Source organism: Drosophila virilis, chromosome 2 (assembly GCF_030788295.1).
Source record: "Drosophila virilis strain 15010-1051.87 chromosome 2, Dvir_AGI_RSII-ME, whole genome shotgun sequence".
Taxonomy (NCBI): Eukaryota; Metazoa; Arthropoda; class Insecta; order Diptera; family Drosophilidae; genus Drosophila; species Drosophila virilis.
Window position 1 is genome coordinate 34,359,921 of NC_091544.1, and position 26,412 is coordinate 34,386,332.

Genomic DNA, 26,412 nt, shown 5'->3' on the forward strand with positions numbered 1-26,412 from the left:
GTTCCGCTGAACTGGTAGTTTGCACCCGATAGTTTCAAACAGTCAACGGTTCCTAAAGAAACGACACCGAAAGCTAATCGTAAATGCATTAGATTCAACAAATAATCATCCTCATTGTCTTACCCTGCCAGCATAGTAAATGTATGGAGTCAACTGGCTCACTCAGTGCAATTCTTTGAAAACTCAACTTTAATTTTGAACAAGTAGGACGTTCTAGTCGGGAGCTCCCGACTAAGGGATACCCTGAATTCCAACACTAAATAAATAAAAAAGTTCCTTTGGCAGGGTTCGCACTCGCAACTGACAGCAGTACTTGCTGTCGACTCTTATCAACAGCCACACCAGGAAAAAAAAATTCTTTCCCCGGTAGGGCTCGAACTCGCGACAGACCGCAGACAGACAGACAGACCACTTGCTATGCCTCTACTCAGCAGCCACACCAATAATTAAGTACTTATTATAAAACATGTAAGAGGTTCTAGTCGGGAGCTCCCGAGTAGGGGATACCCTGAACCCTCTTATTCCAACATCAAATAAATTAATAAGAAAAAGTTCCCTTGGCATGGCTCGAATTTGCAACTGATCGCATTACTTTCTGTCGACTCTACTCAACAGCCACACCAGCAAAAAAAAAAAAATAATAATACTTTCCCCGGTAGGGCTCGAACTCGCGACAGACCGCACCACTTGCTATGCCCCTACTCAGCAGCCACACCAATAATTAAGTACTTACGATAAAAAAAAAGGACCTAAAATAGCATTACAAAAAATGTCGCAATTACCATGCTGTTAGAATGAGAAGCAGGAATTATTAAAGCTGCTGCCCCATTCAATTGTGCAGTTGCATATAACTTTGGTTTTTTTTAACCGATCTTTATGAAATTTTCTACAGTATATCTTATTGTACCATAGAATATTCGTGTATTCTGAAAAAATCAATTGCATTTAAATTGTGGTTTAAATTGGTTGGCAACAAAAGTTGGGTTATTAACTTGATTTATAGCTGTGGGGTGGTAGCGGGGAGGTGGCGATAGGTATGAAATGAAAGATACTTGAAATATCACTAATATTCTAGAAGACACATATCATGTTTGGTGGCTCTATCTCTTATTATTTACCCAATTTGCTAAAAAAAACAGGATGTCGATATCGATTTGTATCGATTGCTTGGAAACGGAGTAAGTTATCGATTATCAGAAACAAACTCGATCTCCGCGGGAACAAGGAGCATCTACATCTAAAAGTCTCTAGCTCTTATAGGTTCTGAGATCCTTGAGCTCATACATACGGACGGACGGACGGACGGACGGAAGTTGGGTTATTTACTTGATTTATAGCTCTGGGTTGGTTGCGGGGAGGTGGCGATAGGTATAAAATTAAAGATACTTGACAAATATATAATATTTTTAAAGCAATATATCATGTTCGGTAACTCTAGCTCTTATTATTTACCCAATTCGCTCAAACAGCAGGATGTCGATATCGATTTTTATTGATTGCTTAGAAACAAAGTAAGCTATCGATTATCGGAAGCAAACACGATCTGCGCAGGCACTAGGAGCACCTAGAGGTAATTTCAAGTCTCTAGCTCTTATAGGTTCTAAGATCCTTGCGTTCATATATACGGACGGACGAACGGAGAGACAGACAGACGGACATGGCTAGATTGACTCGGCTATTAATGCTGATCAAGAATATAAATACTTTATGGGGTCAGAGATGCTTCCTTCTGCCTGTTACATACACTTGCATTTTGCACAAATACAATATACCCTTTCTACCCATTTTCAATAAGTTCAGGGTATAAAAAAATGAAGCAATATACATAAGGATGCGTTTGATGTAAGCTACGATAAGCCCCTTTTTGGACTATGCTTTACAATACGGCATCGTTAATAAGCAAGCTACAACAACAACAATAAGTTTCCGCAAAGTACATATCAAGATTGAAAAATGCATATATTCTTTTGCCGACGACACTCTCGCGTCGTAGCAGTTTATTATTAAAAATGTATTATCCAGATGAAGATGTATATGCGAGTTGCGATATATTTATATAAGCTTACTTGTGTCAAGCTTATTTGAAACGATTCGCTAATTTCCTAGTGGTCATAGAAGGTCGTGACGCATTGCCATAATTAAGCGGTCTTAAAGTACGATAGCAGAACAGTAACGACAGGTGTAAAAGGGAATCAGCATTAAATTTGGGAAAAACACTGAAATGAGGATTTAAGTCACTCAATGAATAAGTGTTATGTGGCTGGCGCGAATTATTTTAGTTTGTGTATTAAAACAGTTGATGCTATATTCCCGCTAATCAAATATATAGATGCAGAGAAGCAGACCGGAGAAACATTAAGTGTCTGCGCAGTTACAACAGTCGCGAATATTTGAGGGACATAAAGCAAGAATATTTACTAAGCAACAGTATTGAGAGGCAGGAGGCCGTGCGCACAAGCAGAATATTGGGCGAGATAGCGCTGATCATATTGGTTTCGGTGCAGAATTTTTATTAAATTTCATTAAAACAGATCTCGTAACAGACTCGTGACAGACCGCACCACTTGCTATGCCTTTACCTACTTACTACTTATAGGTTCTAAGATCCTTGCGATCATACATACGGACGGACGGACGGACGGACAGACGGGCGGACGGTCGGACGGACGGACGGACAGACAAACGGACATGGGTAGATCGACTCGGCTATTGGTGCTGATCAAATATATTTACTTTATGGGGTCGGAGATGCTTCCCTCTGCCTGTTACATACATTTGGACTTTGCACAAATACAATATACCCTTATACCCATTTTTAATGGGTTCAGGGTATAAAAATTCGGCTGCTCAGACACCTATGTGCATATCAATACATCGTACTACTAGCAGGTTGACTTTTTTGACTTGGATACCTAAGTATTTTAGCCTTTATTTCGCAACCAAGGTCTTTGGTCAATTGGATTTTTTGAAGCATTATGTTTCGCAATATAATTAGTGTTGCGGTTAACCGAATACATTCGAAGTAAAAGTGGAGCCATTGCGCAAAAGACTTATCATTACGAAAGTATAAAAATAATAAATAACAAAATATTTATAAATAATAAATAATAATAAAAAAAATATAATAATAATAAGAAAAAATTAATAAAATTAATAAATTAAAAAATGTTTAACTTAGTGACATTTTAAACGTCCCATATAATCTATCTTGCCCCAATTGACTTCTTTAAATAATAGCCTTAAGTTCTCTTGCCTTCCAAAGTTAAAGCGAAAAATTGCTCAGCGTTTTTAATTAACTTGTACTTTTGTCGCCCATAAAAGCGCTTCGCATTGTGCCATAGTTCTTAGATATGGCTGCAGTTAAAGTGCACGCAAAAGAAATTGCAGATTAATGTCAAATGTCTCCTAAAATTTGAGCACGTATGCCTATAACACAACTGTAACTCTCAATATGATATTGTACATCTGCATGCAACGCGGCTTTTGCAATCCCCCACAAAGATTGCGATAAGCGCAAAGTCTTAGATAGCAGGTCCCCACCTGCCGCGCGGCGAAAACAGAACAAGACTGATACTATTCCAGTTAAAATATATACATCCAATAGATATGCTATCTTGGCGCCACCTGAATTCAAAGAAGACATAGAGAATGATGAATCTGAGGCCGAGCAGATAAGCTCAGCTCAAGAAGAGAACTTGCGTGCCTCAACGACTCATCAGATTAAGGGTGGCAGCCAGCACAACGCCGTCGCCCTTGCCAGCACCTGCTCCTCCGTGCCCGAAGAAAGGGTCACCAACAATACCCATACTGGAGAAAAGAAGTGACCAGCGGAGCCAGGGCCATACCGCTCTCCATGTACTCAGTCCGAACAGCAATGCCACCAAAAAGCTCATGAACATCCACTTCATTAACTTGAAGCCGGCGGTTAACAGCATGGAGCCTCTTGCCATCAGGAAGCTGTGCAACTAGGTGATCAAGGTGGAGACAGCATTAAGAAGCCAGGACGTGGTGCAATGCCATAGATTTCAGGAGTACGGGCACACAGCCTCATACTGCAGAAAACAATACAAATGTGTAAAATGCAGGCTTCAATAATCCCACTGCCGATTGCACACGGCCCGAATCAGTCCCGGCAACATGCGCCCACTGCGGTGGTAACCACCCTGCCAACTATAAAGGCTGCGAGTGGTTGACCGAATATACAAAGCATGCGGTAGCCCCGAAGGCCGCCAAAATGAAAAATCTCCCACCGACTCAAGCGAACTGAAGCCGCAATCATAAAGCTCATGGGCGTACACCTGTTGACTTCCCCCGTATAGCAGCCACTTAAGTATAACAGCTTTCATACGCCGCTGCCACCAGAAGAGGACTATCAAGCAGTAGATCGTTGTTAGCTGCATCAGTTAGTCTTCTTCCATTTGCCAGAGTATCTGTTGGTATTTGGAGTTTATGTGGGTTGATTTACTTCGAATATAGAATCAGTTTAACTTATTGGTAAGGGTATATTGAGGTTTATTTTAAATGCTTCATTATCTTATGATGGTATATTTATTCAAGATAATAAAGTTTTTTCTTGTTGATCCGTTTTTAATATCAACAAGTAAGAGGTTCTAGTCGGGAGCTCCCGACTAGGGAATACCCTGAACCCTCTTATTCCAACACCAAATCAATTAATAAAAAAAAGTTCCCTTGGCATCCACACCTTAACAGCCACACCAGCAAAAAAAAAATAGCATTACAAAAAAAATCGCAATTACCATGCTGTTAGAATGAGAAGCAGAAATTATTAAAGCTGCTGCCCCATTCAATTGCACATGGGCTTATAACTTTGGATTTTCTAAACCGATTCTTATGAAATTTTCTACAGTATATCTTATTGTACCATAGAATATTTGTGTATTCTGAAAAAGTCAATTGGATTTTAATTGTGGTTTAAATTGGTTGGCAATAAAAGTTGGGTTATTAACTTGATTTATAGCTGCTGGGGGGTAGCGGGGAGGAAGCGATAGGTATAAAATGAAAGATACTTGATGTATATATAATATTCCAGAAGCAACATGTCATATTTGGTAGCTCTAGCTCTTATTATTTACCCAATTTGCTCAAAAAACAGGATGTCGATTTTTTTATCGATTGCTTGGAAACGGAGTAAGTTATCGGTTATCGGAAGCAAACTCGATCTGCGCAGGCACTAGGAGCAGCTACATCTTAAATTTCAAGTCTCTAGCTCTTATAGGTTCTAAGATCCTTGCGTTCATACGGACGGACGGACGGACAGACAGTCGGACATGGCTTAATCGACTCGGCTATTGATGCTGATCAAGAATATATATATATATATGGGTTCGGAGATGCTTCCTTCTATTTGCATTTTGCACAAATACAACATACCCTTTTTACCCATTTTCAATGGGTTCAGGGTATAATAATCAATGCGATTCGCTAATCTACTCTCGCCCAGATCGGTTGTGGCGCGCATAGACAAAGAACGAGCTGAACAATTGTGTAATCTACGTGTGAAAAAAATAGCACAAATCGAAAATTTCGGACGCTGTCATGTGCAGTGTCGGCAGTTCGACAACAACAAAACCCAGGTGTATTGCGATAAGACTGCATGCGTCGCCCGTTAGGGCAAAACATTACCCCTCCTTTCGCGTGCAGCCGCACAAGAGGGTCAATAAATGCTGCACTAATCAGCTAAATATTCAATTATAAGCATAACTTTAACTTTTAAGTTAACAAATATAAACTAATTTAACAAATATAAGAACCTTCTTTCTAACTCTCAGCTTAGTAATAAGCCGATTGATTATGGAAAAATGCGCCAAGTAGCTGGAATCTCACCATTGGAGATCAAGACAGATTTTATTAATAGCTTGTTACGCACTGATACTCAGAGCATCAGCATCAATAACATTAACATTTACTAGTGCCACTAGCAACTCTGTTTACACCTCGGCAACTGCTGCAACCAGCAATGTGAGCTCAGCGGAAGCATGGATAACCATGGAGCTAGATTAACCCAGACATTTCCTCTCGAACAATCAGTGGAGCTTCAAAAATAGACTCCTTAGTTCCTTGTGATGCTGGTACAAAATTCAAAAGAATTTGAAAAATTAAAGAAAGAAACCATTATCTCTCAATGCTAGCTCTAAGTGGCCGAATAAAGATTTGAAGCTATGCTCGCCCTCAGCATCAACAAGCATGGCAAACTCTGACAACAGGTTTGCCTTGCTATACATGCACATGGACATGCATGTAACAGCCGAAACCCATGTTGGCGAAAGTTACAGAGCTTCAAATGAAGGCCCTAACGCCAGTATTAATGTAAGTGACACAGGCGACAACCCACAACATAACGCAACCAATACTAACGACCAAAGACAGTTACACTTACAGAGCAATTGTTATTCATCTTGATGGTACTGGTATTGAGTACCATACATATCAATTGAAGGAAGAGAACCCATACAGTGGCTTCACCATAGCGTTTTTAACTTCAAAATTATTGACAAATTTAAAAAAAAATGGCTTTGATGCTCTGCAGATACATAACCCAAGACCAAGGAGTAACAAAGATGGAAAACCCAAAATATTTTTCATTAATATAAGGCCATGCGCAAAAATTACTGATATATTTGATATCAAAACTCTTTGCCGAAAAAAAGTGACGATAGAAAGCAAGACATCTGAAATCGCCAAATGTCAGGATTACGGTCACACAGCCAAATACTGCCTGTCGTCATCCCAATTTTGCCCGATGTGGTAAAGATCATCTCACCAAGCTATGGGTCCCCAAGATGAACACACTTTCTGTTTGCATTGTGGAAGGAATCATATGGCAAGCTACGAAGGTTGCCTATGTTACCAGGACTATTTTTGACGATCAATGGGCTCTTTAATGAAGCAACAGGCTCACACGCAACCGTCTAGACAGATCAGGAGGAATCAAGATCGACCAAAGCAGCAACAACCACAACGAAAACAGCAGAAGTAGCAACCAACTCGACAGTATTGATCAAAGTCAATACCGGAGGCAGTATCTGCGCCTCATTAGCAAGGAACGACAATGAACCTGCCCAGTGCAGTCTATATGGTTTTCAAGCGCAACACCAGTTACTTAAGCCAAAAAAAAATATATCACAGCAGCAACAGAAACAACAACAACCAAACAAGTAGAAAAAGTCAACGACAAAAACACCTTGACAAAATAGTTCATGAAATGGCTTTCAGACAACATCTTGAATGCTCGATTCAACTAAATCCGACCTTGGGCTCTGGAGAAGATATTGAGAATGCAGTAGATTTTCTAACTGAAAATAAACATAGAACTGCTACTGCCACAACTCCACCCAACACCGAGACACGGCACCAAAGAGGTGCCTTCGAAGAAGAGCAATTCGATCTCAAGATCCTTGGGACTGAATTTTGTGGAACCTATCAGCAAAACAACTATGCAAACCTCCTACGGGAACACAGGAGTGATTTGTTTCAGCAAAAACTGGCTTCCATGGACTACACCGTTGATGCGAGATACTCTCTATGGAAATTCACAAAATCACTCAAACGAAAACCTTTTAGACAGGTACCCGTCCGATGTCCTGGTGGCGAGCCTGCTAAAAACGAAAGGGAAAAGGCTAATGATTTCTGATAACGTCTTGACGCACGTTCCACTCTTTATGAAATTGCTACGATAGAGCAGACCAGGCAGATCCATTAGACAATGCAGACCCCCTGCAGATGTCCCTGCCCATTGAGCCTTTATAAAGCTCCGGGTATCGAAAGGATTTGTTATGCTCTGTTGAAATTCTTGCCAACAAGAGCGCTCCTCTATATAGTGTTAATTTGTAATGGTATTTATTATTAGGCTCCAAGTGTTCCTTAAGCAATGGAAACTAGCAGCGATCCTGATAATTCACAAGCCAGGCAACCTTCCCTGACTAAATTATGGATGAGGACTGTTGCAAATCGGATTACTGCAATTGCAAGCCTAAGCAATATCTTTCCGGATCACCAATTCGGATTTCAAAAGGGACCCGGCACTGTGTAACAGGTCCACAGATTTGTGAAGCACATCATGCAGGCTTTTGACAACCTAGAGTTCTAAAACGCTGTCTTTATTGACATGCAGCAAGCGTTCGATAAGGTGTGGGACGATGGATTACTGTGCAAAATAAAAAATCGTTTACCTGCACCGTACTATGGCCTTTAAAGGTTATATCTGGAAGTACGAGAGTTATATACTTACTTACTTATACCATGAGTGCAGGTGTGCTACAGGGCAGTGCTATTGGTCCTCTGCTCTACTCGTTGTATACCTCAAACATACGCAGACCTACCTCTCAATATATGGAAGATCCCTCTATGGCTATTATTGCGGCATATGCAGATGACATTGCAGTCATTTATAACTGCAAAAGTTGCGTAGAAGCATTTAATAGACTTCAGGGGTATTTGGATACTCTCGCAGCTTGGTGCAAACGGTGGAATTTGAAGGTTAGCCCGCTAAAAACAATAAACCCATGCTTCACCCTCAAAATGCTGATGCTATCCCTCCAATTCAGCTTGAAGGAGTTACCCTGGAGCAGTCAACAGTAAGTAAGTAAGTAAGTATCTCGGCATCACCTTGGACAAGCGCCTGCAGAATCGGGTCCTACGACAGATAACCAACGGTCCCTGGTACGTACGTGGTTTTAGACTCCATAAAGACGTCAAAGTGCAGTTGACGTTGAAAAACAGATTGGAAGGAACACAAGCAGATACAACGACAGGTTGCTGAGACACCGCAGCCTGCTCGCAAGACGTCTACTCCCTGCCCAATCTTTAAGGCTACTCGAACGGCAAGGCTTTGCTAAGAGGATTGGGCGCCAGTAAGACCACCCGCATTTAAAATCACCGTACTGCGTTATGGGGTTCGGCTCTAACTTACATTTTCTATCCATGTGTTGTTAAGGTACTAAATTATGATTGTACAGGTTCTACACTTAATAATAAAAATATTAAAAAAAAAATCAATTCAGTGTTCTAGTGATTCTATTTAAATACCATGAAAGCTAAAAAGCGTGAATTGTATTTTTGCAACTGTTTGTAACAGACAAAAGTAAGCATCTCAGTTAAGCTGTCAAGGTCCGGGTAAGTGATTGTTAGGACCTGTAGAAATCTTTTTTTGGACTTAATACCCGGTAAACGTTGGTGAATATCCTGTTGTATCATTTTTGGTTCTATCCTTCAGAATATAGGAGTGCCGACTGTGCCATTTATCCTATTCTGTTCGAGGGGATGCGAACGTCTTCTTAAGATAGATATGATACTTTCTTTCGTAATGCTTTAATGACACATGCACAATGGAAAGCAGGGTTAAGCCTAATCGAAGCAAACTAATTCAAGCAAAACTAAAACAGGAATGTAATGTTATCCAAGTGAATATGACAATCGCCATGGATCGGAGAACTTTATTCCAAAATAAAGGCTTAAGTACTTTGCAGTCTGAGTCATACTAGTCGACCTGCTAGTAGTAATGATGCATTGAACAGCCCACAGGAGTCTCGGCAGCTGCATCGCTCTAAATTAAAGGTGCCTAAGTTATCAGGGAAGTACACTGAGTGGACCAGTTGCTTCAATAAATTTACTATGCTGATAGGGTCGGAAGCTGATCTTAATGACTTTGCCATCCGCTTTAGGTGTCGTTCCATTAGGAACCATTTGGATCCCATCGGTCCCTACGGTTACTCTGAAACCGTTATAAGAATAAGGCAATTATTGTTCAATCTTATATAAATGAGCTGTTTAATCTACAACATGTCAAGTATGTAGAATCGGAAACTCTGAGTGTACTTAATGTAGAGACACTCGATAAGTGGGAAAGCGAATGGGATTGCAAGAAATTACCTTCGTAGCTATTGTTATCGCAATTCTTAATAAATAAAGGCATGAATGTGGCCAACCGAGAAAATCAGTGGAACAGTGGTTCTCAACCCAAGGACTAAAACGTATTAAAGAGAGCTAGCTTAGCAGTAGCAATTAGCAACATTGGCAAGTCTTGTTACATTGCAACGGTTTCAGGAGGTATAAGGAAGTGAGCTATGCCTTATATCCTTAAGTAAGCGGCATATTACGAGGAGTTGCGATAGCCAACGCTGTGATATTCATCGTAATGTCTCGGATAGCATAGGTAACAGTGTGCATAATGGCCAATCACAACTAGGGAACAGTTCTTTACCTAGCGCACTATTACCGCGGTCATCTGTAAGTCTCCTAGCGACCGACGTGGTTCAATCATTGTTGTAGATGTGTATAAGCCTCTGGCAGTCAAACTAACTTTCTAACTTTTACCTTAGTTTCGACTTTGAATCTAGAAATGCGTGAATCAAGTATGCGACTAGTGGCATCGGCAATATAAAATCTCCAATTATGGGTGAGGTGAATGCCACTTTCAAATAACGCAATATAATCCGAGAAGTTCCCCGCTAGATTTGAATTGGCAACCACCCAGAGTAACACTTGTGGATCCGAAATTTAACTATTTTCAAAGAATTTTTATGCTATTGGGAGTTTCTTTATTCATCAAGCCTTCAGCAATCGCTATAAAGCTATGTAGTCGTTGGCGGGCTTACACCCAGTATTGGTGTGTCGCTGCTAGCCAAGGAGAAGGAGCATAATATGCTGAGCTCTAATGAACTGCAAGAGCAAGTTCAACGTTTTTGGAAATGCTACGGAATACCGCAGCATCTTAATAAATTCACAGAAGAGGAAAAACTATGCGAAAAGAGCTTCATTTTTACCTTTGGACAATCTGAAGATGGCCATTTAACTGTAGCACTTACATTCAAAAGTCCCTAAAAGGTACTAGAGGATACATACAAGATAACCCTTACTAGGTTTTTGAATTTAGAAAAGAAATTGAATCGCAATCTCGCTATAAAGAAACAATATTCCGAATTTATTGAAGAATATAAAAATGTAGGCCATTTGAAAATAGTAGTGGTACTTTGAAAATGTAGGTAAAGGACATTTTGTACTTTATGCCCCATCATCCTGTGCTCGTATTTGACGATTCATACTGCATGAGACGGCGTCTCACGATACTATCCCTAACCAAGCAACATATAGACTGGACATCACATAGAAATATCGGTGGCATCTGGTCCAAAAACCCAAGCAAGGGAGTAAGATATACATATGATGTCTTTTTATCCCCTTACATTTCCGGAAACTGCTTGGCTTTATCTCTTCCATATGATTTGTACGATAAATCGGCAATGCTGCTTATTTCAATCTCGCTCGCACTTGCTCTCAGTGCTCTCTCTCCCTTTTAAAGGGACGAGAAGCAAAAAATCATGAAACGGTTTGGTACGTAGATTCTTGCATTTTAGCTCGTTAGTGTTGGTAGGGGTATCTAAATATATTTTCGACTTGCTATTCACGCATACTTGGATATTTTGTATATAGAATAGAAGCATTTATGCGCTTGTGTGCCTGCCTGTCCCCGATGCAAATTTGACAAAATTTTAAAATTTCTGATGGCGGCCGACTTAAAGTATTGAGTGAGTCAAACGCTCTACAACTTTTACGAAGCAAGCAGTGCTATAGGTTTTAGCTCATACGTTCGATCCCTTGCTGTGGTTACTGAAGCACGACTGGGATAATGTGCTACCGTCAAGTTACGCGGTTCAATGGCAAAGATACCGAGTGGAACTGAAGCTCATAAATCAGTGCTCGCTGCCACGATCGGTGGTTCCCATCACGTTTGAGGTGGACTCATTAAAGCTTTTCGGGTTCTCTGATGCATCCGATGGAGCTTATGATGGAGCGTAATAAAGACGGAACGGTTTCAGTGCGCCTAGTGACTGCCGAGCCCAAGTCAAGTCAGTAAGAGCAAGACTTATGGCAAAGGTTATAACTAGTATTGATCTAAAGGTTTCGCAGGCACGATATTTCAATTGTGCTCAACTGGTTGTCATTAGATGCATGAATGCAGCCTTATCTGGGGACGGCCCTGATATTTTGAGGCATCCAGTAGATGATTGGGCTAACTCAATGGCGTTGCATTACCTGCTTTCGGCTTCAACCTGTCTTAAGCAATCAAGTCATGGAATCGCTGGCAGAAGGTCGAGCGCGAGGCAGTAACTACCCCATTCAACAAGCGGGATTAGACTTCGCAGTACCAATTTTGATGTGTATTTAGCTGTGTCCGTATGCTTCCTGACGAAGGCATGTCACATAGAGATCGTGAAGGACTCGAGTTCCAGCGCCTTCATAACGGCACTTAAAAGGGCCCTAAGCTTCGACCTGTTCTGCGACAACGTCGCTAGCTTTGTAGGCGCTTCACGAGAAATTTCAAATTTCATTTTATCCCACCCTGCTCACCTCACTTGAGAGGGTTATGGGAGAGCGCGGTGTAGGTTGCAAAGTAGCTGCTTGTCAAGTACGAAAACAGCACGGCCCTCAACTGCGAAGATCTCTTAACAGAAGTTATGCAGGTATCCTTTATCATCGGACGCGAATGACTTAGAAGCACTAACTTCAGGCCGCTTTTTGGTTGGCCGCCCACTTAAAGCGCAAGTGAAACCATTTGACGAAGAAGATGTATATCTGTATGTCATGCAATTATTTTTTTATTATACCCTCAACCAATCAAAAAAGTGAAAAAGTGATATAATGTATTTGTGCAAATGTATGTATTATGTAGACAGAAATTTATCCCACCCCAGAAAGTATACATATTCTTTATCACTATCATAGACGAGTCGATTTTTCCAGCTTAATGATTCCATTTTTTAACGATATTATATAACCTTCTGTATTCTTTTTATGGATATAGATTATTAACCGATCAACACAGCCTCTAACTTCTCCCTGCTTCATTAGTATTTTTCAATAAAAATGTTCTCCCGTAATTTAACTAAATTATCCACGTCCATAAAAACTCCATTTAAAAAGAAATTTCATATGCATGTTTTTCCCAATCCAATTATCTAATGACTTTGGTGTCCGTCCGTTCATATGTATGAACTCAAAGATCACACAACCAATATGAGCTATAAATTGTCACTTAGGTTCTCCTAGTCACCGCACAGTAAGAGTTTGTTTCTGCAACTCGATAACTTGCACCGTTTCCAAGCCTTCGATATCAAAACCCTGTTCACTGAGAAAATCACGAAAATTTTCATAGCTAGAGTCACCATGCCGCTTTTCGGATGGTATATATATATAAAATATATTTCCTTTTATATTAAAAGGTATGGCTGTCGAGTAGAGGCGGTAGCAAGTAGTGCCATCGCCATGGATTGGAGTCCGATTTGAAGCTTTTTTTTTTTGTAATTTTTTGCTAAAGCAAACGAATCCAAAGCGCGAACTGCAATTGGTGTTAGTAAAAATGTGTCAGAGTATCTTCTAGTCGGAAACTCCCGACTACTGCCTCTTATGCTTGTAATTTACCTTTGCCCATGCAAAAAGTTAACATTTTTCTTGTGGTTTTAATGTATCGTTGCAATACCTAATAATTAGCTAGAAGCTGATTGTTTTATAAATATAGAGGGAATAATTGGTTAGATCTATTGTAAAGTCACATAACTGGCGTAGAGCTACGTTTTTAAAATGACTGATAGTCTTTTATTTTTAATCTTTGCTTTTATTAACAACACCCACTTCATAAATACAATATATTTATGTATAATATGTATACCTATGCCTTATAAAATGCACTATTTATTAAAAAATAAAAATTTTATAACGATTGTTACACGTTAAGCAAACTCATCAAATGGATTCTTTTATTGCAGATACAAAACTCGCGCAGAACTAGTACGAGTATCCGCTGCAGTAATGGGGATTGAATTTTCATATGCCGCGGAAACAGCTTTTGTGTCACCAACATTGCTTAAAATTGGCGTGGAGCATCAGCACATGACGTTGGTTTGGGCTCTTTCACCTCTAGTCGGATTTTTCCTGTGCCCTATTTTGGGGTCATTTTCAGATCGTTGCAAATTAAATATGGGACGACGGCGCCCGTTTATAATTATTTTGTCTATAGGTGTTTTTCTTGGTAATTCAAACTATAAAATTATATTTATAAAAACATAATTTTGTAATTCAATTTTTTAATTTTTTATAATCGTGTAGGGTTGATATTGGTGCCAAATGGGGAAACCTTGGGATATTGGTTCGGTGATGTAGACCCACATTTGCAGGCTGTTGCAATGAATACGACGTATAATATAACGTATAATTATTTAAATATTATACCTCATAAAACGACTGCGTCGAAGTCAGAGAGCGAAATCTATTCTAAGACATCACATCCTTGGGGTATTTTTTTTACCGTGCTAGGTACTGTGCTACTCGACTTTGATGCGGATGCCTGTCAAAGTCCGTCCAGGGCTTACCTATTGGATGTGTGCATCCCAGAAGATCATGCCAAGGGGCTATCTACATTCACTATTATGGCTGGCCTTGGAGGCTTTTTTGGTTATTCAATGGGTGCCTTAAACTGGGATGAAACCGAAATTGGTAAGTTCTCCACATTTTTAAAGATATAAAACTAAGAAATACGTACAGGTAGACGCTTAGGAGGACATGTCAAGGCAGTCTTCACTATTATTACATTTATTTTCATCGCCTGTGTAACATTTACGATAACCAGCTTTACTGAAATTCCGCTTTGGGCGCTTTCTTCCACTTTACGGAAAACAGAAAAACACCAGTTAGACAGCGCAACTGTAAATTATGGTACCATTAATAATGGTGATGAGAGTAAAATGGATGAAAATTATCTTGAGGTTAGTATCTTACTCCAATTTTAATATAATGAAATGCAAATATTTTAATGAAACGAGAAAAAGATGCTATCTTTGGCACGCCGAAGATATAATATCCTTGCAGACCTAACCTTTTCATAATGTTCATAGTACTTTGCCCATATCTAAGAAGCATATGAAGAATAGTAAATGCTGGGTTTGGTCAAAATAAGTTGATAAACAAAACAGGTTTTTAATCAAAAACCTACTTTTCGACCGCTGATATATGATATATGATATAGTAGATATAGATATATGATATAGTAGTCAGATGTAAATAAGATTTTGCGTAACATGAAGGGAGCACTGAGAAATCTTTAAATGCAGTGTTTAATCAAAATTTCTTGAATGACAAAAAAGTTTTCCATACAACAACATAATTTTCGACCGATCGTTCCTTTGCCAGCTATATGATATATTGCTCCGATCTTAATAGGATGCCTATATATGAGGCGTATAGTAAGACTAATAAATGCCGAGTTTGGTCAAGATATCTTGAAAAAACAAAATGTTTTTTGATACAACTTAATTTTTGTCCGATCGTTCCTTTTGACATACATATGTGCTGCGTGCAACAGAAAGAGGGACTTCTGCAAAGTTGCATAAAGATAGCTTTAAGATCCTATAAAGATCGGACCACTATATCATATATCTGTCATTGGAACGATCGGTCGAAAACTAGGTTTTTGATTAAAAACATTTTTTGTTTATCAAACAAGTGACCAAACTTGTTGACCAGGCCATGGCATTCAAATCAAAGGGTTCCGCACGGCGCACCAACATCGTATATTATGATGTCACATTTAATAGAATTTCATTACTTATGTCGCTTAGAATATATTGTTGTCTTTATTACGTACATTTAAGTAATTTATTTATTGAGTCTTTTTTTAACGTAATGTATTTAAATATGTACTAATTTACTTTAAGTAACGATCTGACACATAAGGCCTTAGCCTGTGACGTCACATGCGCAACAGACTGCTGCAATCTTTTTAAATTTATATATCTACTTCCCTTGGCTTGGCAGATACTTGCATGCAAATTTTCACCAAAATGTTTGAGATGAGACACACATGCCAACAACTATTTAGCGCGTCGAGGCATTGATACCCTTCTTTATAGAAATGGTATATAATTTGTAAAGAAAACAAACATTATTAACTGTACTAATGGTTGCGCCCCAAATAAGAAATTACATTTTTCTCAGAAATTAGTTAAAATGTGTATATAAGACGGTTACTGGTATTTGGTTACAGCACGCATGTATAGTTAAATTACCCTATTTTGAGAAAAGAGTGCCTTGCTGGTCGAAAAGGGAAAAATGCCGGGACGCTTGCAAGTTGAAAGCGAGTGGAGAAGATGAGAATATGACTTTGTGACTTTTTGAATAATAATGAGTTAGAAGGGTGCAGAAGCTAAGATCATAGGCTGTAGCCTCAAACAAAAAGGGATAGCTAGGAAAGAATTTGTGCTGTGATTTTTCATTGTCGACTAGTTTGTTTTCATTACTTTTGTTATTGGTTCTAATGGAAAACGTTCTGGGGTTTTCATTGAATTTTGGGCTTCGGCAGAAGTGACTGCCAACAGCCGGGTGTTGTGTTTGCAACCTCGGTATCGTGCATCAAGTATTTTGAGAAGGAGCTTTTGATTCAAATGCCTCCTCTGTCTGTTTATTACTTAATGGCTTATATTTAAGGAGCATAGAATTACGTAAGTAAAATCTGATGTGGCCAAGATATCGTGAAAATAAAACAAGTTTTAAAACAAAAAATTAAATTTCGGCCAATCATGCCAATGGCAGTAATGTTTGAGATATTGTAGTCTTTACCTATATGATGAACTTTTCTGTAGCAGCTTTATGATATGGTAGTGTTTCCGGCCTGTTCCAACATACATACTGACAATAACAGAGCTCGGAGGACAGAAAGATTTATTGGGATAGAAACACACAAATGGATATGATATTGATCGACAATATATGAGTTAGACGATGGCTATTTATTTATTATATTCTGCTGCTCCGGCTGTGTCAGCTCGAGATATATTAAAGACTAAATTGACATATGTATCTGTATGTGACTATTCCTAGCTAGCCCTACTCTTCTTCGCAACGATGGATGTCGACCAGCATAATGCTGATTATACGCTTCATGCAAGATATTATGCTTTTTCGATGGCCACTGGTAGCCTGGTGATCACTATTATATTGTATTATAAAGACTCAATTTATTTGCTTATTAACTACTTATCTTAACTTCTGCCCTTTCAGAACAGGGTCATCATAGGTGTTCAGATTCTTGATCGAATTTCTGTTTGGTTTTGCTAATTTCCACCAATAATCTCGTATTTACTTCATTATCTGACCTCATCTTCTCGATGGGACGTAGGTATCTTCGGCTTAAGCTTCTTAAATGTCAAGTGGCTGCTATGCAGCTGAGCTGGGACTTTTTTAAGGGAATTTTTAAAATTATGTACCCGGTGTCATGTATGTGTGTAACGCATATTGTATGTCTAATATGCTAACTGGTAGCTCGGTTGATAGTTGCAGTGTGACACGGATTCAGCCCGTAGCAGGTGTGGGCGCAGGTGTTGCCAATCTTTTATAAAGTTGCTTAAAGCGTTACTTTGTCCTTGCTTTTTTGTGTTTATAACTATTTTTTTATTGCGTTGTGGAGACACATACTTGTCCTTTGACATGTAGACATGGAGCATTAACTGTTTTGTTTTCACAGTATACCGTTTTTTATGGTAAAGCGTTGATTATCTGCAAGAGCGGCCCTTTAATGTCGGACATAGTATGTGATGCTATTTGCACAAGGTTTGCTGGTTTTAAAAAACGTTTGTGGAGTAGATAGTGGAGTAGATATATGGTAGATTGAACAAAGCCCCAACATATGATAGGACTGGTGTAGTGCCGAGCTCTATTCTGTTGGAATATCTGTTGCACTTGGGCTTTGCAGAAGGCCAACCTGTTCGAACGAAGGTTAACTTTAACAGAACACGTGTCTCGTCCAGTCCCATCTGCTTTCTGTTGAATTTCAATGGTTTACCTGTAGCCTCGATCACGTTGCTCGGGGAACATATTGCAACAAAAAAATTATTTTTTGTGAAAAAATTGAGACAACTTAGAAATGAGAGGTTGAATGCAACTGACTTTCAATTCGAGGATTATCAGCCAGCGTTTGTCGATAGGGACGTCAGATGTGACGACCCCCTTGAAATGGTGAAAAGAAAAGAAAGATTCCTCTTGGCGTCTCACTGCTCATGCGGCATACGAAATATGCAGATGCCATATGTTCGCATCATACAACACAGTGTTAAATTTCAACGCAATATTAGTTCATAATAATTCAAGTCATAATTCAGGAGTTAGGACTCTTAAGGCAAGGAGATCTCCCTCTCCTTCTAATTTCGATAATATCCAAGCGAAGCTAATGTTCCTTACCATCAAAATTATAATGACACAGGATGCTGTGTCCGCCGTTGTCTAGAACAAAAAATTCAGAGAAGAAAGCCCCTAAGAAACGTTGTCTACCCAGCGCAACCCCGCGGTCTGCCCATTCAGACCTTCGAGGGATAGGCTGAGATATGTTTTAATTTAGTTTTAATAAGTGAGCTCCAATAATGAATTTTCTTTTGCGCCCATGATCTTTCCATTCACACACATTTGTGTGTGCAAACGACAGGGACACAATCGCATAAATTATTTTATTCATATACAAAACATGAAAGTATACGTGTATAGCGAGTCCAAACTATTTTAAATGCACACATGCCAGCACTTAGGTACCCTTTCCAACGATAATGAGTTAAAATGCATGAATTTTGCAACGATGTGGCTAACCCTTTCCTTATTTCGAATTCCCTGTAGTTCTACTGGTGTCAAGTGGCGAGCTTATACCAACGATCTGATGCATCACCGTTCGTAAGGTAATTAGCCAACGAATGGTCATGCGGTGGCCCCCAGGAACAGATGACTACTTACGTGGTCGTTAGGAAATTCATTAGCGAATGGTTATGCAATGCGTGCCGATCGAAATGAAAATGTTATTACGAGGTCTATGCTACGTGTCAAAAATTTGATGAAGAACAAAAAAAAAAACCCGTTTCCTAGATTCTGCAGTGAAGAAGCAACAAAGTCAATGAGCGGCGCGCGCGTGTTTTGTTAATTGTGTAGTTTCCTTTTACTTGGTATTCTGCTTGCCACGAGGCAACTTTAAAACGTGTAATTTGTGAAGTAAAGCTATGAATTTTACTCAACTGGAAAACTTCAACACATAATTATCTTAATTATCTTAACATTCGTATTTTAGTAATCATTAACATGTAAGATTCTACTGTGATATAGCATTAAGTGTCCCACTGTAAATATAACTGTAATCACATCAAAGGCTTCGCTCAGAGAGCGAAACATTCGATGCTCTTACTCTCGCTCTGACACGAGCATAAGAAAAACGAAAACGATGGTGAAATAAAATGATCTGCGAGGGCATTCAAAAAAGTGACGCGCACAAGAACGATTGCATTTTATTTGCGTCAGGCCATTCCTACAAATTCAGAAGTGGTCACGGAGTTAAACTTACAAAATTATTCAAATATTATCAATTCAAACTTATCAATATAAGTTATTAAATAACTTGATTATGAAATCGCGAGTGAACATTGGCAATCTAAGCCTATCCGACCTAAAAATGTGGTGCGAAAAACTGGGTTTGCTAACTTGAGGCACCAAAGCTGCTTTATTAGCTCAACTGAATGCTGCATTACCGTCAGCCAGTGCTCCAAACCTCCATTTGGACATGCTAAACTCCAACAAAGAGCTGATCGATTTAACATCAAGCACCAGCAACAGCAACAACAGCTCTGGTGACGAAGAGGCCATAACGGCTTTTCCATTTCGGCAGAAATTGTTGACAACTCTACACAACATTGAAGTTGCCAATGCTGATCCAAACACTGATAGGGGCAGCACTGTGAATGAAAAAGTAAACAATGCACCTAACAGCAGTGTTTTCCAACAAAATTACGAAGACATGGAGCGTGTGGTGTGGAATTTACGGTGTGAAAACATAGATCTGCGTAACCACAAGTCTGAACTAAACCTTAATGCTTTGAAAGGGTTTGTACCAGAATACAATGGTGAAAAGAATATCAATGAATGGTTGGTGTTAGTAAAAAATATTCGAGATGTGTTCAAAGTGTCTGATGACGTCATGCGTACACTGTTATGTGCTCGCCTCAAGGGCAAAGCAAACATTTGGCTGCTGTCTCGTCCAACACTTCTCTCAGGTAATATGTATTATTTTAATAAAATGACCTTGGCAAACAAACTGAAAATGGGAAACGACGAAATGATACAATACTTGATTGATGGAATATCCGGAATGCAGCTAAAAAAAATCAGGCTAAATTGTAACGCCTTGCTGCGCCGTCCGAAGTTCTGGATGGTTTCCAAGACATTGATCAGCCGAGCGCTCAACTTGGCAAGCCCCAAATAAAAAACATGTTGACGTTAACGCGTGGAACCCCGGAACAGAAGGTCAACAAGTGCTTCAATTGACACAGCTTATCTGGCCGCAGACTTTCGCAAGCCAAAACAAGCTGAAGGAGCATGTCTTGCTAGTGGCAAACTTGGACTTCTGGCTAAAGAGTGCTCACTTTACAAGAAAAACAAGGCGACCGAAGATTATGTAAGACATTTGGATGTAAGTTTTCTTGATAAAAATAATTTAAATGTTACATCCTTCATAGAGTGCGTAATAGATTCTGGTAGCCCAATCACATTTTTAAGAGAATCAACTGTTCCAAAAGTAGTTAAAACAAATAATGAAAATCTAAATTTATGTTATTATGGAATAAATGGAAGTAAAATAAATATAGTTGGAAAAATATGTTGTGTAATCAAAACTTTTAATAAAACTGTAAAAATTGAATCTCTTGTTGTGAACGATGAATCAACAAGGTACCCAATGGTATTAGGTAGAGATTTTCTATTTCTAAGTAATTTATAATAATTGAAATCGAAGAAGTTATGAGCAAAAACGTTGAGCCAAAGGTGATGCACAAAGAGAGGTACAACAAAAATACAAAAAATTAAAATGTGAATAATAAAAAAGCAGAGAACAAAGTAGTGGAAAAAGTAGAGAACAAATTAGTGGAAAAAGAAGAGAACAAAGTAGTGGAAAAAGTAGAGAGCAGAGTAGTGGAAAAAGAAGAGATCAAAGAAGTGGAAAAAGTAGAGAATAAAGTAGGGGAAAAAGCAGAATGCCATACAGCAAACATAAAAAAGAACGAAATGGATGATAAAGAACAAGGTTACAACGAGCAAAGAGGAGAAAGATACGGGAGAGAAAATTTTGAAAAAGAAATGTTGGCAATAAACGTAATAGGCACAGGCAAAGAAAAGTACGAAGTAAGAAAGAAAATATGTCAAAATAGTTTGGAAAGGTTTGGAAAGATATTCGAAAAATATTATGTAGAACCAGACAGACCTGCGGAGCCTGAAACAAAGAACTCAATGAAAATTACTATTGAAAACGAAAAACCGTTTCGCTGTTCCCCAAGAAGGTTATCATATGCAGAAAAGATAGAAGTACAGAAAATACTAGACGAAAACTTAGCTCTAGGATACATACGACCAAGTGAGTCAAAGTATGTGTCACCAATTGTCCTTGTAAAAAAGAAAACAGGAGAGCTCAGAATGTGTGTAGACTATCGTCGGCTTAACGAAGTACCGGTGAAAGATAACTGTCCAATTCCACTGATAGATGATCTACTAGAAAGACTAGCGAATATAAAATTGTTTTCAAAGTTAGACTTAAAACATGGGTTTCACCATGTTTTTATGGATAAAGAATCGGTAAAGTACACATCATTCACTACCCCGCTAGGACAATTTGAATACCTTAAATTTGGATTAACGAATGCACCGTCAAGGTTTCAAAGACATATTAACAAAATATTTGCAGAAATGGTGAAGGAAAAGTGGTGATCTACCTCGATGACATTATGATTGCTACAAAAGATTTAAATAAGCATTTAGAAATTCTCAGAGAGTGTGAATTTTTGCAGTCTTCAGTTGATTATTTAGGTTATACTGTCACTGGAAATGGCATAAAGGCTAATGAAGCTGGGCTAGAAGCAATTCGATCTTTTCCCATACCTACCAAAGTCCATGAAGTTCAAAGTTTTATCGGCTTATGCTCATACTTTATGAGGTTTATTCATGATTTTTTACTGATTGCAAAGCCATTGTATGATCTAACAAAGAAAGATAAAAGGTTTGAGTTTAAAGAAGTAGAACTAGATGCTTTCAATACACTAAAAAATAAGTTAATAGAAGCACCGATATTAGCAATATATGATCCTAGAGATAAAACGGACTTACACTGCGATGCAAGTTCTCTAGGCTACGGGGCGGTTCTGTTACAAAGGAAGAAGGATGGAAAACTCCATCCTGTTTACTACTTTTCAAAACGAACAACAGAAGTAGACTCAAGATACCATAGCTTTGAATTAGAAACCCTAGCGATTATAAATGCGCTCAAAAGATATCGAGTTTATTAACAAGGCATTAAATTTAAGATAGTAACCGACTGCAATTCATTAACACTAACACTAAATAAAAAAGAATTGAATCCACGTATTGCCAGATGGGCCCTTGAACTGCAAAACTACGAACGGTGCGTCTCTTTGCTTGACAGGAGCAGCACTTGTGAAGTTCGTATCTTGGTCTGCTTGTTCGATTTGTTTTTGCGATTTCTTTATCTGTTTATCTGCATTATCGGTGTTCTATGCATTATAAGTTGGTTCTGCAATCCAGTTATGACTTGCGCTCGCAAAATGCTGTAGTTCATTTGCTACATGTGTTTTGTTGTTATGTTGCGTTTTTCTTTCTTTCTTTATGTAGTGCACTGCACAGGTAATTATGTTTGTCGTTGTTGTATTAAAACCACTGTCGGAGCGTCTGCTCCGCTCTAGTTCTTTATTCATTCTGAATTCTTATTTGATACATGGAATGATCTTAAGCTAAATATATAATTTTCTTATGTATGCAAAGCTTATACCCTTATATAAGTATATCTAGCGATCTTTCCATTTTATTATTGTTTGCTGGGCTGGATCTAGGTATGAGGTTTTATTTTATTCAAGACAAAATGACAGCATCTGCTGAATTTTGCGCCCTCTGCAGTCAATGGATAGGTGCTCATGTAGTTCTTGCTGAAGATGATAAGCTTTCACTTAAATGTGTTTTGTTTTCTAACCTTTCGTTTCGAGTAGCTTGAAGATTTGGTCTCTACTCTTAATCAATTTATATTTATTTAAGAAGTATGTATCCTAAATTTCAGGTAGTTTGGGCGCACCAGAAGTTGCTTATAATCAACGTTCGTTTAATGAAAACCACAAAGAATATTTTTGAAAGTCTTGAGAAATTAAGTATGATAGGACAAAAACCCGATTTTATTATTATTAGAGCAAACATGCATTTTACACTTACCTGCAGCAGTGCCAATTGTCTCTAAATACAACCAAATGCCTACTCTATGGCAACGCCTCGAGTTTGGAGGATTCGGCTGGAACCTATACTTGTTGTTGCCTATTGCAAAGACACACAGCTCGATGGAGAACCAATGGACGATCGGGCTATCCCTATCTAGATTCGCTGGTCGACCTCTTTTTTTGGATTGAAGAAAAGGCAGTAGATTGCAAAAGTGGAGCAGCACATTCCAGCTGAAATTTTGGTAGAGGAATATGATTCTGCTTCAGATATAGAAACTGTAAATGTTTCCTATACAGCAGCCAGACATATGTTATATATGTTCCTAACCACCAATAAGAGATTATTATGTACGATTTTCTTGAGTAGTGATTGACCTTGTAAAGCTCCAAGAGCATATCTGCCAAATCCACTCTTCCCATTCCCTTATTATACGAAGCAACATTCGCAGGCCTTGAAACGTTTCTTTTGGTCTCCAACGGTTGCACATTCCAACAGGTTGATGGTATACACATGAAAATAAAAGTTGAACTGGCTTATTGTCAAACCACTTCAAGTATACTATATAATAATTGAATTCACATTTTAAGCCAAAAGATCCTCTCCCTTGCTTTTTGAGTTCTGCATCTGACAGTAACTGGCAATTAGTTATTCGATTTTTTCGAACAGTACCTGTAGTAAAATATACCAATTTCCTTCAAAGAAATTAGAAGGTTTACAGATATAAGCCAGTTATGGAAATATAGCTTTTAGTTTTTGTGCATAGGAACACCTTTTGCCAAATATAAAACTACATCTGAAGATATTCCCACTCCATAAGACGGACAGGTGCCTTCACCAATGTACAGTGTAAAATCATAAACTAATCCAGATGTTCCAGCACGCGTAAACATTTTTAGACCCCATTTGTGGGGTTAAGCTGGGTTTTATTGTTTGTAAGTTGATCGACATGTAACCAAGAGTTGTAGTAACAATTATTATAAGAATTTTTATGGATACATGCCTTTAAACGCAATGATTTGTTCATCAACGCATTGATGTTCTTCCTAAGTGTACTGAAGTTTTCTTTGAGGATGTTTAGTAAGGGAAGAATCGTGTGCAGCTTGTCGTTGCTTAAATCTCTTCTTTTTTTTTCATTCGCCTTGAACTTCCGCGGAGATCGGTTGTGTTTTAACTTTTTTGTGCTCTCCCATGTGTGTATGTTTAGTGCAACCCAGGAAATAAACCATCAATTACAGTGACAGTGACACTAACTAAGCTCGCCCCAGAGCTTAACAAAGAAATCGCAGCAGTAGTGGGCGAAAAACCAGAAGTGCTGCCTCAGCCAAAGTGCCAAGTATAAACATTAATACATAAAATATTTGTTTTTTTCCACATAAGTAAAACCGCGTGCGAGCTTAAGAGAGCAAGCTCTAGCTAAACTCAAATTGCGCTCTGCTGATCGCCGAATTCAGCAGAAGTATGTGTGTGTGTGAGTGAGCAGAGCTTTTGTTAAAGAGCTTTTGCCAAGTCTCACCAACACAAGGAAAGCACCAGCCAATCGGAGCACAGCCAGTGCTGGAAAGTCAGTTACTGCCCGTGACAGTGCTGACACTTTTCCGTCACTTCGCTACCCGTTAACCAAAGTTACTTTTTACAAAAAAAAAAAAAAAACTGGAGATTTTTGTAATTAAGTGCTTAAGCTTCGAATGGAAAACAAAAAAATAAATATGTAAAAAAAAAGTGTTAAATAATTAACCTAATGGCGTCAAACCCTAATAAGCCTATCCCAGACTACCCGGCGTCCCCCATATTCAACCCTAAAGAAAACGCTCTACCGGCTTATATCACTCTGTGCGGGGGCACTACGCTGCCCACTACGTCTTGCATCACCACAACTGCCTGCTCCCTAGGAACGACTACGGTAACGCAAGAAAGCGAGCGTCTCCGGTGCCAAAAAAGGTAGCCAGAATCGCTGTCGGCCCTCTGCAATGAAGAGAAAAGCGACACGGAGGTAAAGCCAACTGCTAACAACAAAGCCACTAATATGTCGATGAAGACTTAGACGATAACCCATCCACCTCGCACGCAGCACGCGTAAGGGCCAACAGGCAACAAATGACTAACCAGAAGCGTGCCACGCACCTGCAACCCACCCAGACGGCGCCCCTCAAAGAGCGCCCTTCTCCCAAGGTGCCCAGAATAACGGTGCCAAATATCGTTAGCTTCGCTACTTTCTGCAAGGAACTAGACAGCATCCTAGGCGCAGACACGTACACTGTGAGAGCGCTCAACTCTGGTGACTGCATAGTCCAGTACGGCAACTTGGACGACTCGCGAGAACGGCTGCATGTTCCACCATCACCAACTGACAGAGCACCCCGCGTAGCAGATTCAACAACGAATCACTCAACATGAGATTCGTTGATCTGAGGAAAGCGGACAACAACAGTCAAATCAGTTTAATTAATGTGTTATGCAGACACAAAGTTTCGTGAGAGAAGCCTCGCAAGACATCAGGCCCAGCCCAGTGCAAAAGATGCCAAGTATACGAGCACACAAAGACCTACTGATCGAGACACTATGTGTGCAAGGAGTGTGGGGAAAACCATCCCACAAACGAGTGCACACTTGACAAGAACGAGGATCGGTGTTGCTACCACTGTGTCGAATCACACGCAGCCAACTTCAAGGGCTGCAAGAAGTACCTGCAGTAAGCCAAGCAAAACAACCAGCACAAAGCAAATGGCAGAGACGCAAGCCGCTCCAGAGACCATCGCCCCCCAACAGCGACTCCAGCCTGCAGCTTCGCTCCCGGGCTACAACGGCACTGGTGAGGCAACATGCCACCCATAAGGAGCTGCTTCAACACCAAGTGCACTCGATCGGGCTCTACAAGGGATTCTCACAGGAACAGCTAAGTATAAGAAGCCTTTTGGGCCTGACCTCAGATCACCTTCCACTTCTCTTTGAGCTAGAGGAAACACCTAAGTGGGTCGCTGGCATCCGCAAAATGCTCCCGCCGTGCTCTAAATTGGACGTCTACCGGAAACGCCTTGAGGACTCCTTAGAGCTTAACATCGCAATTAATACGGGAAGCGAACTGGAGAGTTACGTCGACCACCTGACAGCTGATAT

At 39.4% G+C, this 26,412-nt stretch overlaps 1 protein-coding gene across 1 annotated transcript in view; it reads left to right on the forward strand.

Moving 5' to 3' along the window:
• The window catches only part of lovit (loss of visual transmission), a 172,837-nt gene that overhangs the window by 12,134 nt on the left and 134,291 nt on the right, over positions 1-26,412 (forward strand). The window contains exons 2-4 of the mRNA XM_002058695.4: positions 13,782-14,044; positions 14,122-14,508; positions 14,557-14,777. Coding sequence (XP_002058731.2) covers positions 13,782-14,044; positions 14,122-14,508; positions 14,557-14,777 — 871 coding nt within the window. The remainder of the gene's footprint in view (positions 1-13,781; positions 14,045-14,121; positions 14,509-14,556; positions 14,778-26,412) is intronic.